Source organism: Candoia aspera, chromosome 6, assembly GCF_035149785.1.
Source record: "Candoia aspera isolate rCanAsp1 chromosome 6, rCanAsp1.hap2, whole genome shotgun sequence".
Taxonomy (NCBI): domain Eukaryota; kingdom Metazoa; phylum Chordata; class Lepidosauria; order Squamata; family Boidae; genus Candoia; species Candoia aspera.
Genome location: NC_086158.1, coordinates 41,820,469 through 41,840,535, shown reverse-complemented (window position 1 = coordinate 41,840,535; position 20,067 = coordinate 41,820,469). Strand labels below are relative to the sequence as shown.

The window sequence follows — 20,067 nt, the reverse complement described above, 5'->3', positions numbered from 1 at the left end:
TCCAAATTTTAACATAGTTATTTTGAAATAACATACTATTTTTAATTGACAAAATTACCCCCAGATATCTGACCTTTATTTGAATCTGAAATCCCATCTTACCCATCAATGAGTCTTGATTGGACAGGGTCATATTTTTAATTAACATTATAGTTTTTTGTTTATTTACTTTAAGACCTATCATTGATCCAAATTCTTTCAATTTCTTCATCAGATGTTCTGCAATTTCCAAGGGATCCTGTAATATCAAAACTAAATCATCAGCAATCACTCTTAATTTAAATTTTTCTTGTTTAATTTTTAGTCCCTTTATTCGTTCGTCACTTCTAATGTCTCTTTAAAACTTCCAGTACAAAGATAAATAACAAAAGTGATAGAGGACATCCTTGTCTTGTTTCTTTTTGTATCTGACATGGTTCAGTTAGTTCATCATTTACAATGATATTTGCCTTTTGTGGTGTATAAATAGCCTTGATTCCTTGAATAAGATATTCTCCAAAGTCCATTATTTCCAAAACTTTAAACATAAAACTCCAGTTGAGTTTATCAAAGGCTTTTTATGCATCTAGAAAAATAAGAGTTGCTTGGCATTCATTATGATATTGTAGATATTCTATAACATCCAAGACCACTCTTACATTGTCCTTCAGGTGTCTTTTTGGTAAAAATCCACATTGATCCTGATGAATAATTTCTCGTAAAACTTTTTTTAAGATATACATTAATCTTGATGCAATATTCATCTTAATAAGATTAATCTTGCCCCAGAAATTTAATTGAAGTTTTAACCATTGAGCCATGTCTGTTGAAATTGCATCTATACATTTAGACGTATTTATAACATATTGTGACATGTTTGGGGAAAGATAAAACCTAAATATTCTACAATCAGTACAAATTATAAATCCCCATCTCTTGCAGAAGACTACAGATTCGGTGGATCCCAAATGAAGCAAATTACACTTTTCCAGTTAATGGTATAACCAGAGTATAAACCATATTGCTGTGCAACTTCACTAAGCTTTAATAATGATATTGCATAATTATCCAGAATAGCCATAATATCATCAGGGATCAAGAAGATCAGACATCTTTAGGCTAGATTGCTTAATAGTCAAGAAGTCTTTTCCCCAAACATTTAGCATTTCATCTCAAAGAAAACCACAGTAGAAAGCACAATGGCTTTTGAGAAGTTTTGTTTTTTAACTATCTCAAAATCAAGTCTAAGGAAACAGGCATTCCTTTGCTAAGTAGAGAAAATACCTACATTTAAGCAACAGGAATTTGGATTAATGTAAAGCCTGAGCTACTTCTCTGTGTAGTGACAACAGTACAGAGAAAAGGCTCTTCCTCCAGGCCTTGGGCTGGAGTAGGTGGCATTCTCCTTGCTGAATCTTAATCTATTAGAGTTTGTGTTACTTTTTTACAGTTATTTTTTGGATGCTGTTTTTTATTGTTTCTTTTATGTTTTTATCTCTTGGTGTGAGCTGCCCAGATAAATGTTTGGGGTTTTTGTATTGTTTGATATGGCATTGTTTTAAATTGTTTTATACTGTAAGCCTTCCAGAGTCATGACAGACTCAGGCAGTTATAAATTTACCAAATAAATAAATAACACACCCAAATATTTTGAAAGAAAAATGGAAGAAATTTCAATTTCCATCAAGGAGGAAAAAATCATTCAGCTGAAGTCCTAAATCATTTCTTTGATCAATCTGACTGGATGTGGCATTCAAACACGGGTCCAGCGTTAATGCTGTACACATGTAATAACTTTTGAGAAGATGGTTTTGCCTCAGCTGTTGCCATAGTATATAGCAGATACTTCTGAACAGCAACTAACCATATGTTCTCAGTTAAAAGGGGGAGAGAGGGAAGAATTCAGAAATTTTGCCTGAAGGCATTTGGAACATATTTGGCTTATTGTTGAGCATTAAAAGATCAACTCTCATAAAGGCATTATTATCTAACCGAAACATACTTTTCCCACCTTTTCTTTCTTGACCTAAATAAATGTTTGTTACTGAGACTGGTCATTAACAACTCACTTGTGACACAAAATATTAAATACTGGAATTATTAATTAGTTCTTCATACTGTTATGGATTTCAAGGGATCCTTGAGAATATTATCAGGTTGTTTGGAGATCATAAAGATCAGCCTTGAGTCTGTCTTCACTGCTGAGGTCATCAGTGCCCTCTTGTGTTATTGTAGGTTGCACTGCCTTTTGAGATGCAAGCCATATCCTTCTATGAAACTGTGTTCTTCCCTGAATTGTACCCTGATCATGCTTCCATTTGTACCAGAAACCTCAAAAAGGCTTTTCTATAGGAGACACTCTGCTGGAGTGGGGTGGCTACTATTGGAATTCCACAGCATTTTTTGTTCATTATTTTTAATGGTATTCCAGACCACCCCAGCTACAGCAAATATGCATTAAAATACTTGAGATATGAATAACACTGTAGGAACATCTATCTTTCATAAAGGTATTTCTGCATCAGAATTCTGGACTGATGAGATAGGGTATAAAAATAATAACATGATATAAATGTGCAAGTACTTGAAAATAATGGTGAGCCACTAAAAGAAGTATTAAATCAGTGACTCAGAATTCTGATTTCTTGCTTTTTTATTTTTATTCTTATTTTTATACTTATTTTAAGGGTAATTATATATTTATATATTGTATTTATATTGTATGTTTGTTGTTTTAATTGATTATTTTATTGTTAACTGCCCAGAGTTCCCTGATGGGAGATGGGCAGGGATAAATTTAATAAATAAATAAAATAAATATTTCCCAGATACTATAAAACAAAGATCCCAATGACCCTGACTCAATGAATCTTGGATGCCTTCTCAAGTAACACAAAAACATTTTTTCACCTGTGAATATGCTTGCTATTGTGCTTAAATTAGGAAATAGCTTTCTTAAAATCAATTTTAGTACCATATTTACAAAGAATGCTAAGAACAGTGTTAAACTGGCAATTAACAATAGAAAGTAGAAGGGGTAATTGTAAAACTTAAATACATATTTTTTTAAAAAAATATATTTAACAAATTAAATTAAATTTAAATACATAAATTTAACTAAATTTAAATTTATATTTAGTTAAATTTAGTTAACTATAACATAAATTTAACTAAATTAAATACATTAAATTTAATAAAAATAAGAAAATGGCCAAAGTCTTTATTTCTCTAGTACATTTTCTGTGAATGCATGTGTGCTTACACAGGCTCATTATTTCTCCCATTTTCAGCAAAGGATAATTTCTGAATTTTTTGAGGGGTAATTTAGTAGATTGACTAATTCCCCTAGCTCATGCTCTCTGCCAATTTATCCAGAGAATCCTATTAAATTGTACCTCATTCCATTTTCAGTCTTTGGGGATAAATCTGCAAGTTCCAGTTCCATGGGAATAGAACCGTATGGGAATAGCCTTATTGCTCCAAGTTCGTCCCTGGGGGAGCTGGGGGTGTTGATGACCAACAGGAAGCTCTGTCGTGGGCTGGTCCATGAAGTCATGAAGAGTGGGAAGCGACTGAACAAATAAAAGGATAGTCCTATTGCTGCATCTTATTTTCTACTTTTTAAGATATGCAGGAAAAGCTCTTCAAAGAACAAGAGGCCTACTGAAACTTACTAGACTTAAGAGATTCACACATGTGCCACCGGTGACTGGACTTGCACCTTATGGTAAACCATGAACCATGATTTATTAACTGTAATGCCACCCTTCATGTAACACTAAACTAAAAACAAAACACAAAATTCTGCACATTGAAGCTGGGTTCATAATGAGTGCATCATGAGACCACAATCTATGATTTAGAGTCATGCATGAACACAGCGTAAGCTAAAATTGTGAAGCAATTGTATTTCATAATGGAAATACTCATACTTGTCTGTTTAGTAATGTGTATGTATGTGTGCTGCGCATAGATTTTTTTTTTTTAAGAACAGTGCATCAGACCTTCAATTCTGACATACTTTTTCAGACAGAAATATTCTTGAACACTTTGCCAAGCTACTATCCCTGCAGGCACCAAAAGCACATAGTGAAGGATGGATGTGGTGGTGGTGTTCATGTTCATTTTTTACTTCATGATAATATAATTCATGTTCATTTTCTTATCACTAACGTCCCATTTTATAAGGGGGGGGGTGAAATTTAAATAGCCTATTGCCATTAAACTCAGGAGCTTAAAATTCTAAACCAGTTTGAATGTAGATTTATGAATGTGACCCTGTTCATGCAAGTAAGTTGTATAAAAGATACATGGGCTGAATATAGTTTTCTAACTTCTCTTTTTGCTACAACTGAACAATACAGATCCCCTTAAGGTTATGCTATGGTCCCACCCAGTTCTGTATCATTTTTAAAAAACGGGGAACTGGCTCCGCCTCTTCCTCCTCCCGCGCTATGAGTGACCACGCCCCCACCTCGTACATTCTCTAGCAGCCAGAGAACTCCCGCTTTAGCCGACGATGACGCACCTTCGGCGCCATCACCTCCTCCACCCCAATAAAGCGCGCTCCCGACGAGCAAAGCATCGTTCGGGAGCGCGCGTCGAGAACGTGCATGCCCCACGTGACCCGCTTAGGGCCAACAGGGAGCAGAAGATCTCTGGGCGCGAAGCGCGTTCTCGCAAGCAGTTGCTGCAGGCGGGAGAGGCGAGCGAGGAAGGAACGGGCTCAGAGCGCGTGCAGACTCGCTCCCCGAGAGGTCTCTGCCTGACGCGTCGCCATGTCCGAGGAGAAACCTAAGGTAAGCGAGGGCGTTCTCGCTTTGCACAGTTGCGCTCTTAGTTAGATGGCTGTCCTGCCTCCCGATTGAGGCCAGGCCTCTCGGATTCTGCGGACAGACTATCCCCCTCAGAGCGGCTCTAGCGCTTCTGTGCTCCCGCGGCCACCCTCGGCGCCTTTGAGAGTGGAGAGTGGGCTCCCCCCGGAAAGGAAAACTCCGTTCACTCCCCGTCTTGGGCCTGTGGATTGGCGTTCCCCGCCCCGGTTGTGAGCGAGAAACCGGACCCGCCTCACCCGGAAGGAGGGCACTGGCGAAGGGGCGGCTCGCCTGCGCTCTTTCTTCGCGGAGCTTCGCAGGAATCGAAGGGGTGTTTAGGCCGCAGCAGCGTGTTTTTGTTAATATCTCTGACGCTTTCGGTTTGTGGGCAATCCAGTAATAGGTGGTTTGTTCTCGATGGTCCATGCTGCTTTATGTTATGCCTTCAAGAGCGTGCGTGTTCTGCGAGCTGCTCAAAGGACATCTGACGGGGTAGCGGTAGGAGTTCGTTTGGTTAGACAACAGCAACACGTTTCCCGGTCTCCCCTCGCGACCGTGTGGTAGATGGCGCGGGATCACCACGTGCTTGGGGCTCTCCGCTTAACTAAAGGGCCGACCCCGATTTCCTTTTCCCCCTCCTCCTTTTGTCTTTCTGTGAGCAGTTGGTGGTGGTAGATCAGTGTCCTTACCAAGGTGTCAAAGAGATTTTACTCTTCAGTTGCTTCAGAAGGAATTGGTTGCATTAGGATAATCTCTTCCAACCTTGTTCCATAGATGTTTTGGATTGTAAACCACAACCCTCAGATAATATGGTAGGCCACGTTAACTGAAGAAGGGGATGAGTATAATCCATTATATAGAGAGCTCTTGGTTGCAGTCTTCTGAATCCTGATTAGGAAGTCAAACTCATGAAACTCATTGAAACTTAAAAGGGCTGGCTACAAATATATATTTAATTGGTAATAGGTTTTATTTAGTTCATTGGGGCATATTTCCACCATAGTATGCATTGATTGATTATTTGTCATCAAGTCAGTGTTGACTCTTAGCAACCACATAGATAAAACTTCTCCATCTGTCCCATATCTGGTCCTTTAGGTCTTCCAATGGTGCACCCATTGCCATCATAATTGAGTCCATCCACCTTCCTGCTGATTATTTTCTTCTCTTTCCTTCCACCTTTCTCAACATTATAGGCTTCTCCAGAAAGCTAGGTCTTTACATGTGTTCAGTGTATAATAACTGGAGCCTGGTCATTTGTGCCCCCAGTGAGAACTGTGAGTTGATTCGTTCGATAATCCATTTGTTTGTTTTCTTGGCTATCCATGGTAGTAGTAATAGTCTCCAGTATCAACATTCAAAAGCTCAATATTCTTTCTATTCTGTTTCTTCAAAGTCTCATGGGACTTTCTGAAATACAGCAGTATTTAATAAAATAGTTATTAACTGCAGGAAGACATGGAACATAAAAACATCTTAAAGTTTGCACTTTGAGGGGTGTTAGAAGAAAACAAGGGATAGCACAGAGATCTGGCAGGAAGATAGGGAATTTGTACACACATGGGCACATACACACCCCTCTAGCACTGGAGTATACACACTGAAGACATGAGGTTGGAGGAAGAGTAGCAACAGGACCCTGAGTATTCCAATTAGCCATACCATCTTTTATGTTATCTTTGGACAGGATACCTTGCTGCTGTTTCTTAAATTAGCAACATTTTTTGTTATGGGATTTTTAAGAACTCTCTGGGAAGTATCTATTCATAGTTGCCATCTTAAGTGATCCAAAGCATAGTATAGCTTTAGACATATGTTTCCTATCTTTATCTTAATCATTTTGAAGTAACATGATTGATAAAGTGGTACTAGTGCATCATGAACTTTGGGCACTGTATGGGGGCACATCCTGGCAATAGCTTTCTCTAATTACCAAACTAGAAATGCTTTTAAACACAAAACTGGGAAAAATTATTGTTCTGAAAGTTAGCAGGAATAGGCAGAGTAGTTTTGTAGATTAACTGTCTCTTGAGCTAAACTCTGATTTCACTGGTAATTCTTTTGTTTTTTGGATTAAGAGTTAGCATGGAAGATATTGTTGCTGTGGTATGATTTGTAGAATGTCAGGTGTATTGTATGACTTTTCTTAGCATCTGGAAACATCTTAACAACTGGAAAATACATATTATCTGTGTGACATTTATCTTCACAAACACTGATACATACTTTAATACTCTGTTTTGCAGGAAGGAGTAAAAACAGAAAATGATCATATCAATTTAAAAGTTGCTGGTCAAGATGGATCGGTGGTCCAGTTTAAAATAAAACGCCACACGCCACTAAGTAAACTAATGAAAGCTTATTGTGAGAGACAGGTAATTAAATTAACATTATTGTTTTTAAGATTAACACTTATTTATGCTGAATATATTACCTTCCCAAGTTTTTGTTTTCCCAAAGAGATCTGATGCTCAAATATTTCCCAAGTGCTAATGCAGTGGTGGTGTAAAACATTATACTAATGGTTATAATGATTATAATATAGCAAATACACTATATAAAATTAGATGTGCTTGTATTTCCAGCAATAGGTTATACTTTTTTCAGCTTTAAATTGCACCTATTTATATATTGGCTGTACGCTGTATTCATTTAACTAATTAATTAACATATTCTTCCCTTTCTCACATTAGAGGGGAAACAGGAGCCAAGGATATCTGTGTTGTAGGACCTGTTATCAGGGTTTTGTCACTTTTTTTTTTCCACTTTACATCACATTGTCTCTGTGAAAAGGATAACTGGCTGCTGTTTAGATGAGCCCAACTTATCGTTTCCTTATCCAATCCTTTATTAGCTTACTGGTTTGTGGGTGTTAATGTAGTGACTGTTTAGGGGGTCTCACACAGAGCTGTCTTTATGCTGGGCAAATTATTTGGTATTTGTAATGGGCTGGCTTAGGTTGGTAAAACAGACGTGTATTAAACATACATGCATGAAAGCAACATTGTTCCTGACTTAATTTATCAAATGCATATAGGTGATCAATCAGTTGTTAGTCTTAAAATTTTGGGAGTTGCTATCTTCATGCAATATCCACCTTGACATGACCTAAGATTTTTTATGCAGATTTAGTTTTGAAAGCATCATAATATTTATATTTGCATATTTTTCAGGGTTTGTCAATGAGACAGATTAGATTCAGATTTGATGGGCAACCAATTAATGAAACAGATACACCTGCACAGGTAAGAGTCTTATTTCATATAGAGATGACTTTGAGCTAGTGGCTATTTATTTTGGGAATTCTGCAAATGCTGAGATGTAGACATTCTCTTCATTTCTAGATTGTAAAGTTCATGGCTCAATCATTACTAAAACAATTAGGGTTTTTCTGCCACTCTGATAAGGTGGGGAAAGGAAAGAAGAACAGGAGGAATTAAGAGGTTGCATTAAATAGCAGCCTCTTAGGTTTCTGTGTGCAGGCATATAATATTAGTAATGAAATGGCAGTGGTACATAATCCTCCTTCATTGATTACAGGTAGTTCTGGACTTACCTCAATTGGGACCGGAACTTTGGTTGCTAAGAGATGCAGTCATTAAGTGAGGTATCACATGACTGCACCCAATTGCATAACTTTTTGCTGCAGTCGTTAAGCGAATCATGTGTTTGTTAAGTGAATCGTGTGTTTTTTAAGCGAATCTGGCTTCCCCTATTGATTTTGCTTGTCAGAAGCTGGCTAGGAAGGGCACAAATGGTGATCACATGACCCCAGGATGTGGCAACCATCGTAAATGTATGCTGGTTGCTGAGTGCCCGAAATTTGATCACGTGACTGTGGGAACACTGATGGTTGTAAATGCAAGGACTGGTCGCAAGTCACCTTTTCAGCACCATCGTAACTTTGAAGCATCGCTAAACAAATGGATGTAGGTCGAGGGCTACTCGTATAATAAAACTGGTTGGTGTATAGATATGAATGGTTTAACTGGGTCTTACATAGCATACACCTAATAATAATTAGAAATAATAAACATATTTTACAGCTGTTAATCCCAGATGTAATGCAATCCAGTGCTTGTTATATTTGTATATTTATGTTCTTGTTTGTAGGAAATAATTTCCACCATGGAAAATGATTTTCTCACCTATGTAAAATCAGTATTAACTACCATTGTATTTCACTGTGTATATACTTTCAGGAGAGTTGAGAAAATGCCACATGAACATGCTGCTTAGTAAGGCTGCAACTCTATATTGTTGAAATTTGATAATACATTCTATTAAAATCTGTAATAACTATTTCCAACTCTGCATATGTAGCTGGGAGGGAAGCATAAATTAAACGCATCTAAGAGACTTTAAACTATTACTCTATAAGAAATATATGAATTGGATATAGTGAGGTATGTTAACAAAGTAGGTACATCTGAACTTGAGGGAAAATCCTGGTTTTCAATATCTGTGTGTTCCAGAATTTTATTTTATTTTTTAACAAATGATTCTTTTTTTACTTTTTTGTGTTAAGTAAATATAAAAACAAAAAGAATACACAAAATTGTAAAAGAAGAAAAAAAGAAAGCAAAAAAGAAGAAACAAAAACATACAGACCTATATTTATATACAAGCATATATAAAATTGTACAGTAAACATTTCTATGAATGGAAACCATAACTTGTTACAGTCATCCATAGCTAATCTATATTGGTCAATTCTGTAGACGGTTGAATAGTTGGAGCCACATGTTTGTCTTTCCAATGCTGAATACCTTTTAATCTATTTTAAGTTGTTGTTTTTTTTAATTTCAGATTATTTTACAAGATTTAAACAAGCTAAGAGAAATTAAATTTCAGGAGCTGGTCTCAGAGTGGCTGAAATATATTGATTTAGTCCTGCATCAGAAATAATTATAATATTAATATTCTGTGTGTTTATAGGTATAGATTTAAATTTTGATTTAGATCATTAGCTAGTAATTGCCTGTGGTCAGATTTAACCAATCTTTTACCAAAGTCTAATGGCATACACAAAGTATTTGGGGAAGAAAGAGGATTGTAAGGACATCTACTAGGTTTTGCAGAATATGCATCAGTGAATTGCTGTTGCTTTCAGCCAAAGCAGTGAGAAAGAAACTCCTTCCCTTCTTCCACAATTTATTTGTGAAAAAAGAGGGATAGCTTCTATCTCATGGGTTGAGTTGTTGCTGAAAGTACCAGCTGCACCTCTTTGGAGAACTTAATGGCAAATGGGAATGAGCAGAAACCATTGTTCCCCAAGTTCCTGTAAATCTATATGGAGTATCTGTATTTTGAGTTTGCCTAATGTATTCTCCAAGACTCCATGTTTTAGGCATGGGAGTATGGGAAAACAAGCACTGAAAAACTATGTGGAAAGAAATATGAAATATTTCCTAATACTGTATTTTTATTTTGAACAATATACAAAATGGATAAGAAAAGTATTAATATATATTTGTTATAATTCCTGTACATGAGGAAAAGCTATACAGTACAACTTTCTTTTCTCCAGAGGTCATTGACATTTTCCATCTCTAATTATGTTATTCCATAAGCTGGCAGAAGAGGTTGGATGTTGAAATAAGAGACCAGTTAGTTGTTTTGCCTTTCTGAGAGATACCTGCTTGAATGGATAAGTATACTTGGGGAACCCCCTGCCCAAATATGTAGTGCTGATTGATTTTTAGGAAAGAACAGTAAGGAGCTTTTTTCTAATTTTGAAGATCTGCTTCTACCTTACATCCAGTGGGCTTATAAGCAAAGATTATTATGCAGCATTCAGACTTGTAGATAACAGTTTAAATAAGTATGGCCTCAAAATGTGAAGGCTATGGATTTGTCTTGTAATTGTGAAAACATATTTGAGTGTGAAACCATAATATCTGGGAAATTTCTATAGCGTTTAAAATTTCATGCAATATGCTGTTGCAACTAATTTCTAAGAAGTTATAAAATCAAATTACCATAACATTTTTAACATGTCATTTGTGTTTTAACAGTTGGAAATGGAAGATGAAGATACTATTGATGTGTTTCAACAGCAAACTGGTGGCATGTGCTAAATGTCCTTTTCATTTCAGAAGAGGAATGCAAAATGTCACCCACTTCATCGTCTGTCCTTGGATTTGCTATTAAATAGTAAACAAATGAACATGCCAATCATACAGGAATCTTTTCATGTTCTGAGGACACTTACCCAAATCCTTTTCCTGTCCCTGAATATACTGCGTGTGCAAGTTGAAGCTGTATCTGTGGAAAATAACTTCATAAAAATGGGCCCAGTAAAAAATTAAATTTTCAAATAAGTAAATACTGGCTGTTGTCTACTGTCATCCTGTTCTTCTCAAATGGTGACCTAAATACCAACCTACTGTAAAATGAAGATACTTAGGTCTGCCTTTAGTTGTTTTTGTTTTACTGCTTAATTATGATAATGTAAATATTGAAATAGTTTTTCTTTGCAGTAGTATTTTTTCTCAAAAGATGTATGGGAAAGAAGAGAAGAATTTTATCAAACACAATTATTACTCAAACTGTTAACAGGATATATGGAAAGAGCAATACTTGCAGAATGCTGATTATAGTGGCAGTTAAAGGTAATGCAAATGTACAATGCTTTTTCATAATAAAATAGTATAGAATCAATTTTTAAAGTAATGGGAAGTCATTGAGTTTGTCAGCAACTACACTATTTGCGTACATTATATTCCACATTTACTATAAAGTTCACATATCCAGGGTGGAGTACCAGAGTATTTGATAGTTTTTTAAAAATAATTGACCAGGATATTTTAAGAAGCTCTGCTGTGCAACTCTTGTTAATTCAGTGGGACTTGTGCAGGAGGAATTCTCAGCAGATAATTCTCTCAAAAAACATTTCTCCAATGATTTATTGGAAAATAAATGCTATGTACCTTTTTTCTTACCATCTTAAAAGCTGACCTTATAGGCATGTTGCTTCATAGTCTAGTCTGAGATTCAAATAGCTGTGTATTGTATCCTGCCTACGCATTAGGATTTTATGCTTCCCTTTCGTTGCAACCACTGCCTGGGAAACCCAGGGGAGCAGAATGCAGTACAAGAGCAATGTAGTCACACAGCGGCTGAATTCAGTATCTCATTCCTGAATATTTGTGAAGTCTTCTGCTTATGCATAGGGCTCTTTAAATTTCAGCCATCAGTTCTTAATTCTTTTATTGTCTTCTGGTGAGTAAATTAAATCTTATATTTAAAAATAAGGAATTTCAGTATTTGTGGTCAAGTTAAATGCGCAAGCGTACCATTGGGAAAATACTGAATGCAAAGGTCCTGTTTCCCAAATACTTTACGTTTAAAGGAATTTTAGCCACATGTGATTTGAATGCATCTAAATTAAAACTATTTTGTTGACTTTTTGTAAGCTTTTTCATTGCTACTTGGGAAAGTAAATTTCTGCCTTTTATATCTATATTTAACATAGAGTATTGGTTTGCAAGAAACCCCGTTGAGAAAACTGCCTATCTTTATCTACTCCTTACAATTGTAAATGGTCCAGGAAGGGTTTTTCCTTTAAAACTGTTCATTGTTCATTCAGTTGTACAATACTTGTCCTTTATTATTGTATACAGTAAACATAATTTGGTACTCTGTCTCGGCTTATGTTTAATGCTGCTGAATTTCATGTGACTGTATTCAAAGCTGTTATCACTGAAATGCTGACAATTTATTCATATGTACATCTTTATTAAAAATCTTTTATTGAGAGTGGACCTAATGTTTAGGGTATAAATGTATCTTTAGCATTGAAACACAATTTTAATAATGGTCCATCTTGAAGGTTCTATATTTGTTACTTTGTAGCAGATGCTCATCTGTTATTTCCTTACTTGTCCTAAAACCTTGGTATAATCTTAGGTATTTTAGAAAGAAATGTGTGCTGTAAAAACAGAGAAACTCTTGATAGTGAATTAAAAGAGCAAGGCCATATTTTATATTCAGTTTTCCAGAAACAGTTGCCTATTACACTGAACCTGTTCCTTACGTTCTTAAGTTTTATATGTCCATGTCAGTCTTGCTGGCATGTTTTCTAAATATAATTCATATTTGATGCCAATAATTTATCTGTTCCAAAATTTGCACTTGGAAGTGTCCTTGGGTGACTAGATTGCATATATCCATGTTGTGTTTTGTATTAAGTAATCTATTTGATTCCATCTGGTGATGTCCAAATAGATTGATTTTATTAATACCCCGCTTTTCTCCAGGAGCTCAAAGTGCCTTCACTGGAGCTAATTCATTTAACCCAACAGAGAAAGTGACTGGATCAAAGTTATTCCATAGGTTTCCATGGTTGAGGGTAGATTCAAATTTGGGTTTCCCCATTAACCACTACACTAGTTCTTAATTTATGTTACTTGAAATAGATATTAGCAATTAAAGAATTATCTTTGCAAAACAAACCCTGGACCTATTTCTTGTGTTCATGCTACTCACATTTTTATTGATAAAGTGGCCATCTCCAGAAGTGACTGGATGGTATACAAAGGTTGAAAATAACAGTTCAATGAAAACCAAATGCCCAAGGCAACAAATGCAATCCAACGTTAGCCTGCAGAGGTCTGTCTATGGCTCAAACACCTGGGGAACAGTGAGGTGTCTAATGTCTTAAGAAAGACTAAGAATTGAGGCCATCCTAATCTCTGGAGGGGTACTGTTAATAGGGCAGGCACTGCTACAAAAATGGTACAACTCTGGGATCCAACAAGATTACAGTGTTTGATGGAAGGGACCAGGAGTGTGATTGCCATGCTAGATCTGGTGGAGCAAGCAGAGACAATGGGAGATAGGCAGTGCCACAAAAGTCTGGGTATACGCTGTGCAGGGCTTTATAGGTGACTGTCAGCACCTTGAATCATACTTGGAAGCCAGTGCTATTTGCAGAGCTGTGGTAGTATATGAGTGTAACAAGAAATGACAAAAACTGCCCGTGGTGCTGCATTTTGAATCAACTAACTTAACTTCCAAATGTTCTTCCAAGGTAGCCCCATGCAGAGTGCATTACAGTAATCCAAACTGGTGGTCCAGCTAGGGGTGTGATTGGTGTACAAGATAAACCTGTGCAAAGGCCCTCCTAGCCATGGCTGCCGGATGCTCTTCAATTTGTGCACCAGCTCTGACTGGAAAAGTGCCCCCCCAGCAGAGATGGAAAATCTCTGGATCCAGCGGTCCTAAATCCCACACCCGCTCAGTCTTGCCAAGGTTGAGCTGAAGTCTGTTCTCCATACAACCCCCCCTCCCCCCCAGCATCCAGGCACTGGAAAAAAGAACCTTAATAGCATCACCTGGTCAGCTAAGGACAGAGATGTATAACTGAGTATCATTGATGATACCATACCCCATTCTAACTGATGACTACCCAGTGCCTTCATGTAGATGCTAAATAAGAGTATGGAGAGGGTAAAGCCTTGGCACTCTACAAAGCATGGGCCCTGTGCTCAATAGCCTCCCACCAGCCCCCAACACTGACTGGAACCATCTCCAGGAGAAAGGAGAATCACTGTAGCACCATGCCTCCCAATCCCCTAAACCGGCCCAGAAGGATGCCATGATCCTGAGAGATAAGGGCCAGGACAGATGCACTAACCCCATCCTGAGCCTGGCAGTGTGATCAATGCTGTCTCAGTACAAAGGCCAGGCCTAAATCATCTGGACTGAAAGGGGTCCAGGTGATTTGCTTACTCCAGGGCCCTCTGGAGCTGCAGGCTGACCACCTTCTCAACAACTTTCCCTAAAAAGGGTAGTTGGGACTCTGGACAAAAATTGTCCAGATCTGTTGGATCCACTGATGGCTTCTTAAGCAGGGGGTATAACTGCCTCTTTCAAGACAGGTGGAAGCACCCCCTTCTGCAAAGATGCATTGTATTATAGTTGTAGGTATCCCTTGTAAAATTAATTCAATACTGTACTGGCATGATCAGTGGTCAGACTGTTTCAGTTGGGCCACACAATCATTTCTACTCATGAAAATGTGATGCTTTTCTCAAATAAAGGAGTGCCTTTCAACTGGGGGAAATCTCCTTACCTAGCATATAAATTTGTCTAAATGTTTTAAGCCTGTCCATAGCAGTTTTCCTGGAAACAATACAGAAGTATTTGGCCATTATCTTCAGGTCTTGATTTTGGATTATCTTGTATGGGGGTGGATTGACTCTCTTTATGTTTATGGAACCCAACCTACTATTGTTTTCCCCTTTAATAACATTTTGGAACCATTGAGACTGAGAGATAAGCCATCAGTTTTTAGAAATATGGTAGAATATGATAAGCAATAATTTTAAATATTAGTACAGATCGGAGTCTTGCTGTCTTTAATATTTCTCAGAAACTTGGATACGTGTCCCATCAAACTAAAAATTTGTTGTAGATTTTAAAAATTACGTTTTCAGATTGTGATGGATTTAGTGTACTGGTGCCAATTTGTTAATAGCTAATTTAGATTCATTTCTTTTCTGTAAAACATTAGTGAGTCTTAAAGATTGAGTGAATTATTGATCAGTGCCCATCTGATGGCAGTAACATTTTACAAAGAATGGGGAATAATTCCAAAAGAAATATGTGTAAGTAAAATGTGCTATGGATAAATAAATGCCTAACAAATGAATTAGTAGGCAGTATATAACCCTTATTTGCTTTCGTTACATTTCTATGATCAAATCTATAATCTGATCCTGCTTTAGTTTTAGACCAAATTTTACCATATCTTATCTCCATAGGCTAAGATGAAGAGGAGGTGTTGCCACTTGCCAAGACTAGAAATAGGAATGCTTTGTCAGAATGGTCAAGATTCTTTTCCTATTTTCATTTCTTGTGGTGCAGAATCAGAAGTAATGAGGATAGTGATGATAAAAAAAAAAATTCCCTTCTCACCCCTATGGGTGGTATGTGTCTTCCTCAACCTCGGGTCCTCTACCAGAGGCCTGGGAGTTAGAGGGTTCTGTGCAGTATCTTAGCTGTTCCTAGCACTGTACTCTTCTGGACAGAGAGCTCTGATGTTGCTCCTGGGATCTGTTGGAGCCACACTCCCAGCATAGGAGTCACAGCCCCAAGTGCCCCTACCACCACTGGGACCACTTTGGCCTTCACTTTCCACATTCTCTCTAGTTATGTCCTAACAACCAGGAAACACACTGAGACAATGAACTGGTCTCTAATATTTATTGCTAGTACTTAACAGGAATCCTAACAAACTGAAGAAGCATGGGAAAAACCCAGACATATAACCCCCAAGGGTTAAGGCGGTCCCGATCTGTGTCTCTTTGAATGGCTGAACAATTCCTCAGTGCTACACATGCGCTTGACAGTCTGGATGGGAGCCCCCTGCTCGCCATCCTTACTCATGACAAGTTACTCCTTCAGGCCCTGGTATTTCTCCAGCTTCTCATACTCCCTCTTCCTGATGTTGCTGTCACTTGGCACTGCTACATCTATCACACCGCTGTCTTCTATTCCTTGTCTACTACCACAATGTCTGGTTGATTGGCCAGTACCTGCCTGTCTGTCTGGATCTGGAAGTCCCACAGGATCTTAGCCCTGTCATTCTCCATGACCTTCTCTGGAATCTCCCATCTGGACTTGGGAGGGTCTACCCCATACATTGTGCAGATGTTCCTGTACACAATGCCAGCTACTTGGTTGTGCCATTCAGTGTATGCTGTTCCTGCCCGCATCTTACACACTGCCACTATGTGTTGGACTGTCTCTGAGGCCTCTCTGCACAGTCTGCACCTTGAGTCCTGTCTAGTGTGGTAGACCCCTGCTTCTATGGATCTGGTGCTTAGTGCCTGTTCTTGTGCTCCTATGATCAGTGCCTCAGTGCTGTCTTTTAGTCCAGCCCTTTCCAGCCACTGGTAGGATTTCCCAAGGTCAGCCACCTCAGCTATCTATCGATGGTACATCTCATGCAGGGTCTTGTCTTGCCATGGCACTTCCTCTGCTTGATCTTTTTTCCATGTCTGCTGCTGCTTCAGGCATTCTCTCAGCAGCTCATCTTTAGGTGCCATCTTACTGATGTACTCCTGGATGCTCTGGGTCTCATCCAGGACAGTGGCTTTGACACTCACCATACCCCGCCCACCCTCTTTCTGGCTGGCGTTCAGTCTCTGGGTGTTGGACTTGGGGTGAAAGCCTCCGCACATTGTGAGGATGTTCTGGGTCTTCACATCAGCAGCCTCCATGTCCTCCTTTGGCCAGCTCACTATACTGGCAGGGTACCTGGATGTTGCTGTTTTCCTTGCCCCCTCATCATGGTTTGCATGTGACTGTGGGGTACCAAGGTACTTGTAGCTGGTCTGTATGTCTGCTGTGTGGCCTGCTGGTAGTTCCACCCCTTCACTCTTAACTAGTTTCCCTTTATTACCATCCAGCCACACTTCTCTAGTCCGAATGACATCCCAATGTCCTTAATGTAAATCCATGTGAGGTGGATCAGTGAGTTGATGTCTCGTTTACTCTTTGTATTCAGCTTGATATCATCCATGTAGAGGAGGTGGCTGATGGTAGTTCCACTCTTAAACTTGTATTCATATCCAGTTCTTGTGATAATCTGGCTGAGGGGGTTCAAGCCCATGCAGAACAGCAGTGGGGAGAGTGCATCACCTTGGTATATGCCTCACCTGATGGCCACTTGTGCGAGCTGTCTTGAGTTGACTTCCAGTGTTGTCTTCCACAGTCTCATTGAGTTCTTGAGGAGGTCCTGAGTGTCCTGTTGACTTTGTATAGTGCCAGGCATTCACAGATTCATGTGTGTGGCGTTGAGTTGTAGGCTTTCCTGTAGTCAATCCAGGCTGTGCTCAGATTGATCTGTCTAGACCTTGAGTCTCAGGCGACTGCTCTATCTATGAGCAACTGGTGTTTTGAGCCTCTGGTGTTGTTCCCAATGCCCTTCAGAGCTGTGCTCATGTACTGGCCCATATGGTCATGCTGCTTGGCAGCTATGATGCCTGATAGGACTTTCCATGTTATGGGGAAACAGGTAGTTGGATGGTGTTGTTCTCTTGTTGGGATCTCTCATGATCAGCACTGTATTACCTTGTGTTAGACAGTCTGGGTAGGAGCCTGCTGCTAGCAGCTGGTTCATCTGTGCTGCTAGGCATTCATGCACTGCTGTTAGTTTCTTTAGCCAGTAGGTGTGGATCGTGTCTGGGCCAGGTGTGTCGGGCTCTTCATGTTCTTGACCTGCTGTTGGATGTCTGCTACTGTGATGGTGACTGGTCCCTGCTCTGGGAGATCTCTGTGGTCTGCTCTCAGGTCCTGCAGCCACTTTGCACTGGTATTATGTGCCTTCTCTTTCTCCCATATATTCTTCCATAACTGTTCAGTTTCTGCTGTTGGTGGCTCTGCTGTTACTGTGTTGTTGCACTGCAGTTGGGAGTACACCTTGGATGATTCTTTGGCAAACAGGGCATTTATCTTCTTGGCCTCTGCTTCTCCAGTGTATCTCCTTAGCCTGGTAGCCAGTGCTGTGAGCCTTTGTTTAGCAGTCTCTAGGGCTTCAGATGGAGTCAGGCCTTTGTATTTTTTCAGTAGCCGAGTCTTATCCTTAATCTCCACACCCTTCTGTAGTTCCACCAGCTGACTAACCTCTCTCCGAGTTGCCTTGATCTGAGCCTCCAACCTCATTTTCCAAGGGAGGTGTGTACTGCTGTTCTTCTTGATCATGTACCCAAGCATTTCCAGGATTACAGAGGCTATAGGGTATACCAGTCTATTGGTTTGAGTTATGGTGGTAGTAGGGATTGTCGTGAGGGCTCTGTTGGCATCTTCTAGCATACTATCTGATGGTACTTCTCCACTGAGCCTTGGTAATCCGTCTTGAGATTTGACTGTTGCTAGTTTATCCATGATCTTTTGCCTCATATCAGCTGCTGTACTCTGTAATGGAGGGGGTGGCAGTGATGTTCCAGCTTCAGGTGTTAGCTGCACCTCCAGTTGTTCTTCCAGTTCTTCTTGAGTCTGGGATGTAATGTGTAGTTGGTCTATCTCAAGTTGTGAGAGCAGCTTCCTCTTCAGCATGTTGAGCTGTTGGGTAACTAGCTGTTTCTCAGTTAGTGTGGATGCCAGTCTTCTGTCCATCCATAGTTCCATCATATGTTTCATATACCCCCTCTCATTAGGTCTACTGTTGTAGTAGATACACACACACACACACACTGCACTGTTGGAGGAGCATATAAACTTTTTTTTTTAATTTGAAAAGCTAAAAGAGAAAACAATTTATATTGAAGCATTTCTCTTTAATCTAGTGGCTTGTGCCCATATTTAAGATGGGTCCTTGCAGCAGCAGCACCATAACAGCTTTGAGAAGGATGGAAAAGTTTGGTAAAACAGGAACCTTTAGAAAAATAACATATTCACCAACCCTTTAAAGAGCTAGATGAATGTCTGCCCCCCTCCCCTATAATGCTCAGTCATTAAACACTAAGAAATAGGTAGCATTGAAATTCTTGTTTCCACTTAAAATAAAAATCCTCAAACCGCTAGATGCATGTAATAGTTTGAGGTAATATATGAGAGGGGATTTTTTTGATACTACACATGAAAAGTGAAGGTATTTTCCCTGTAACTGACATAATGCAGTTAAGAAAATGTAATTGCCACCAGCAAAACTTTAGAGGTCCTCAACTACACACACAGAGTCCAATAGACAATAATATGTGTAGCTCAGGGTTGAATTATTGAATCCTTGGTGGTCTCTGAGCTTGGTTGTTTGCTTGCAGATGTTTCATTACCCAACTAAGTAACTTCATCAGTGCCAGTGGGTGTAGGGTCATCATTATATTTCACAACTATTGGGGTCTAGGGTAACAGCCTTAATGAATACATGAAATGGTTGAACTAACAACCTACTAACAACTAACATCGCACCTAAATTCTGTGGGCAGGACTAAAATCAGTTTCATTCCGAGACGGGGAGGACTTCGTTCAAAAATAGGAAGCTCCTACCCTTTCTAGACACCCTATTAGAGAAAGTTATGTAAATAGCTGGCATACTGCTGCCTTATAGAGATAAATATATTGTGTAGATGGACATTTTCAGGTTTCGGATTATATTAAATATCAAGACAGAAGGGAGCAGATGATTTACTACAATGCTGCAGTGAAACTCAGAACATTTATATTTCTCAGGTGGTCGCAATTCCGGCCCTGGGCCGTAGCAAAAATTAAAGTCTATGACGATCAGAGGCTATGGGTCACTCTACACGTTTTCTAGCTCTGTATG

The 20,067-nt window shown here is 38.9% G+C and overlaps 1 protein-coding gene across 1 annotated transcript; it reads left to right on the top strand.

The window, feature by feature from the left end:
* Window positions 1-4,546: 4,546 nt before the first annotated feature.
* On the top strand, window positions 4,547-13,249 carry LOC134499929 (small ubiquitin-related modifier 3). The gene is made up of 4 exons (XM_063306834.1): window positions 4,547-4,778; window positions 7,040-7,168; window positions 7,967-8,038; window positions 10,811-13,249. The coding sequence occupies exons 1-4, from the start codon at window positions 4,758-4,760 to the stop codon at window positions 10,871-10,873; spliced, it is 285 nt and encodes a 94-aa protein (XP_063162904.1). The 5' UTR covers window positions 4,547-4,757; the 3' UTR covers window positions 10,874-13,249.
* The last annotated feature ends 6,818 nt before the right edge of the window (window positions 13,250-20,067 follow it).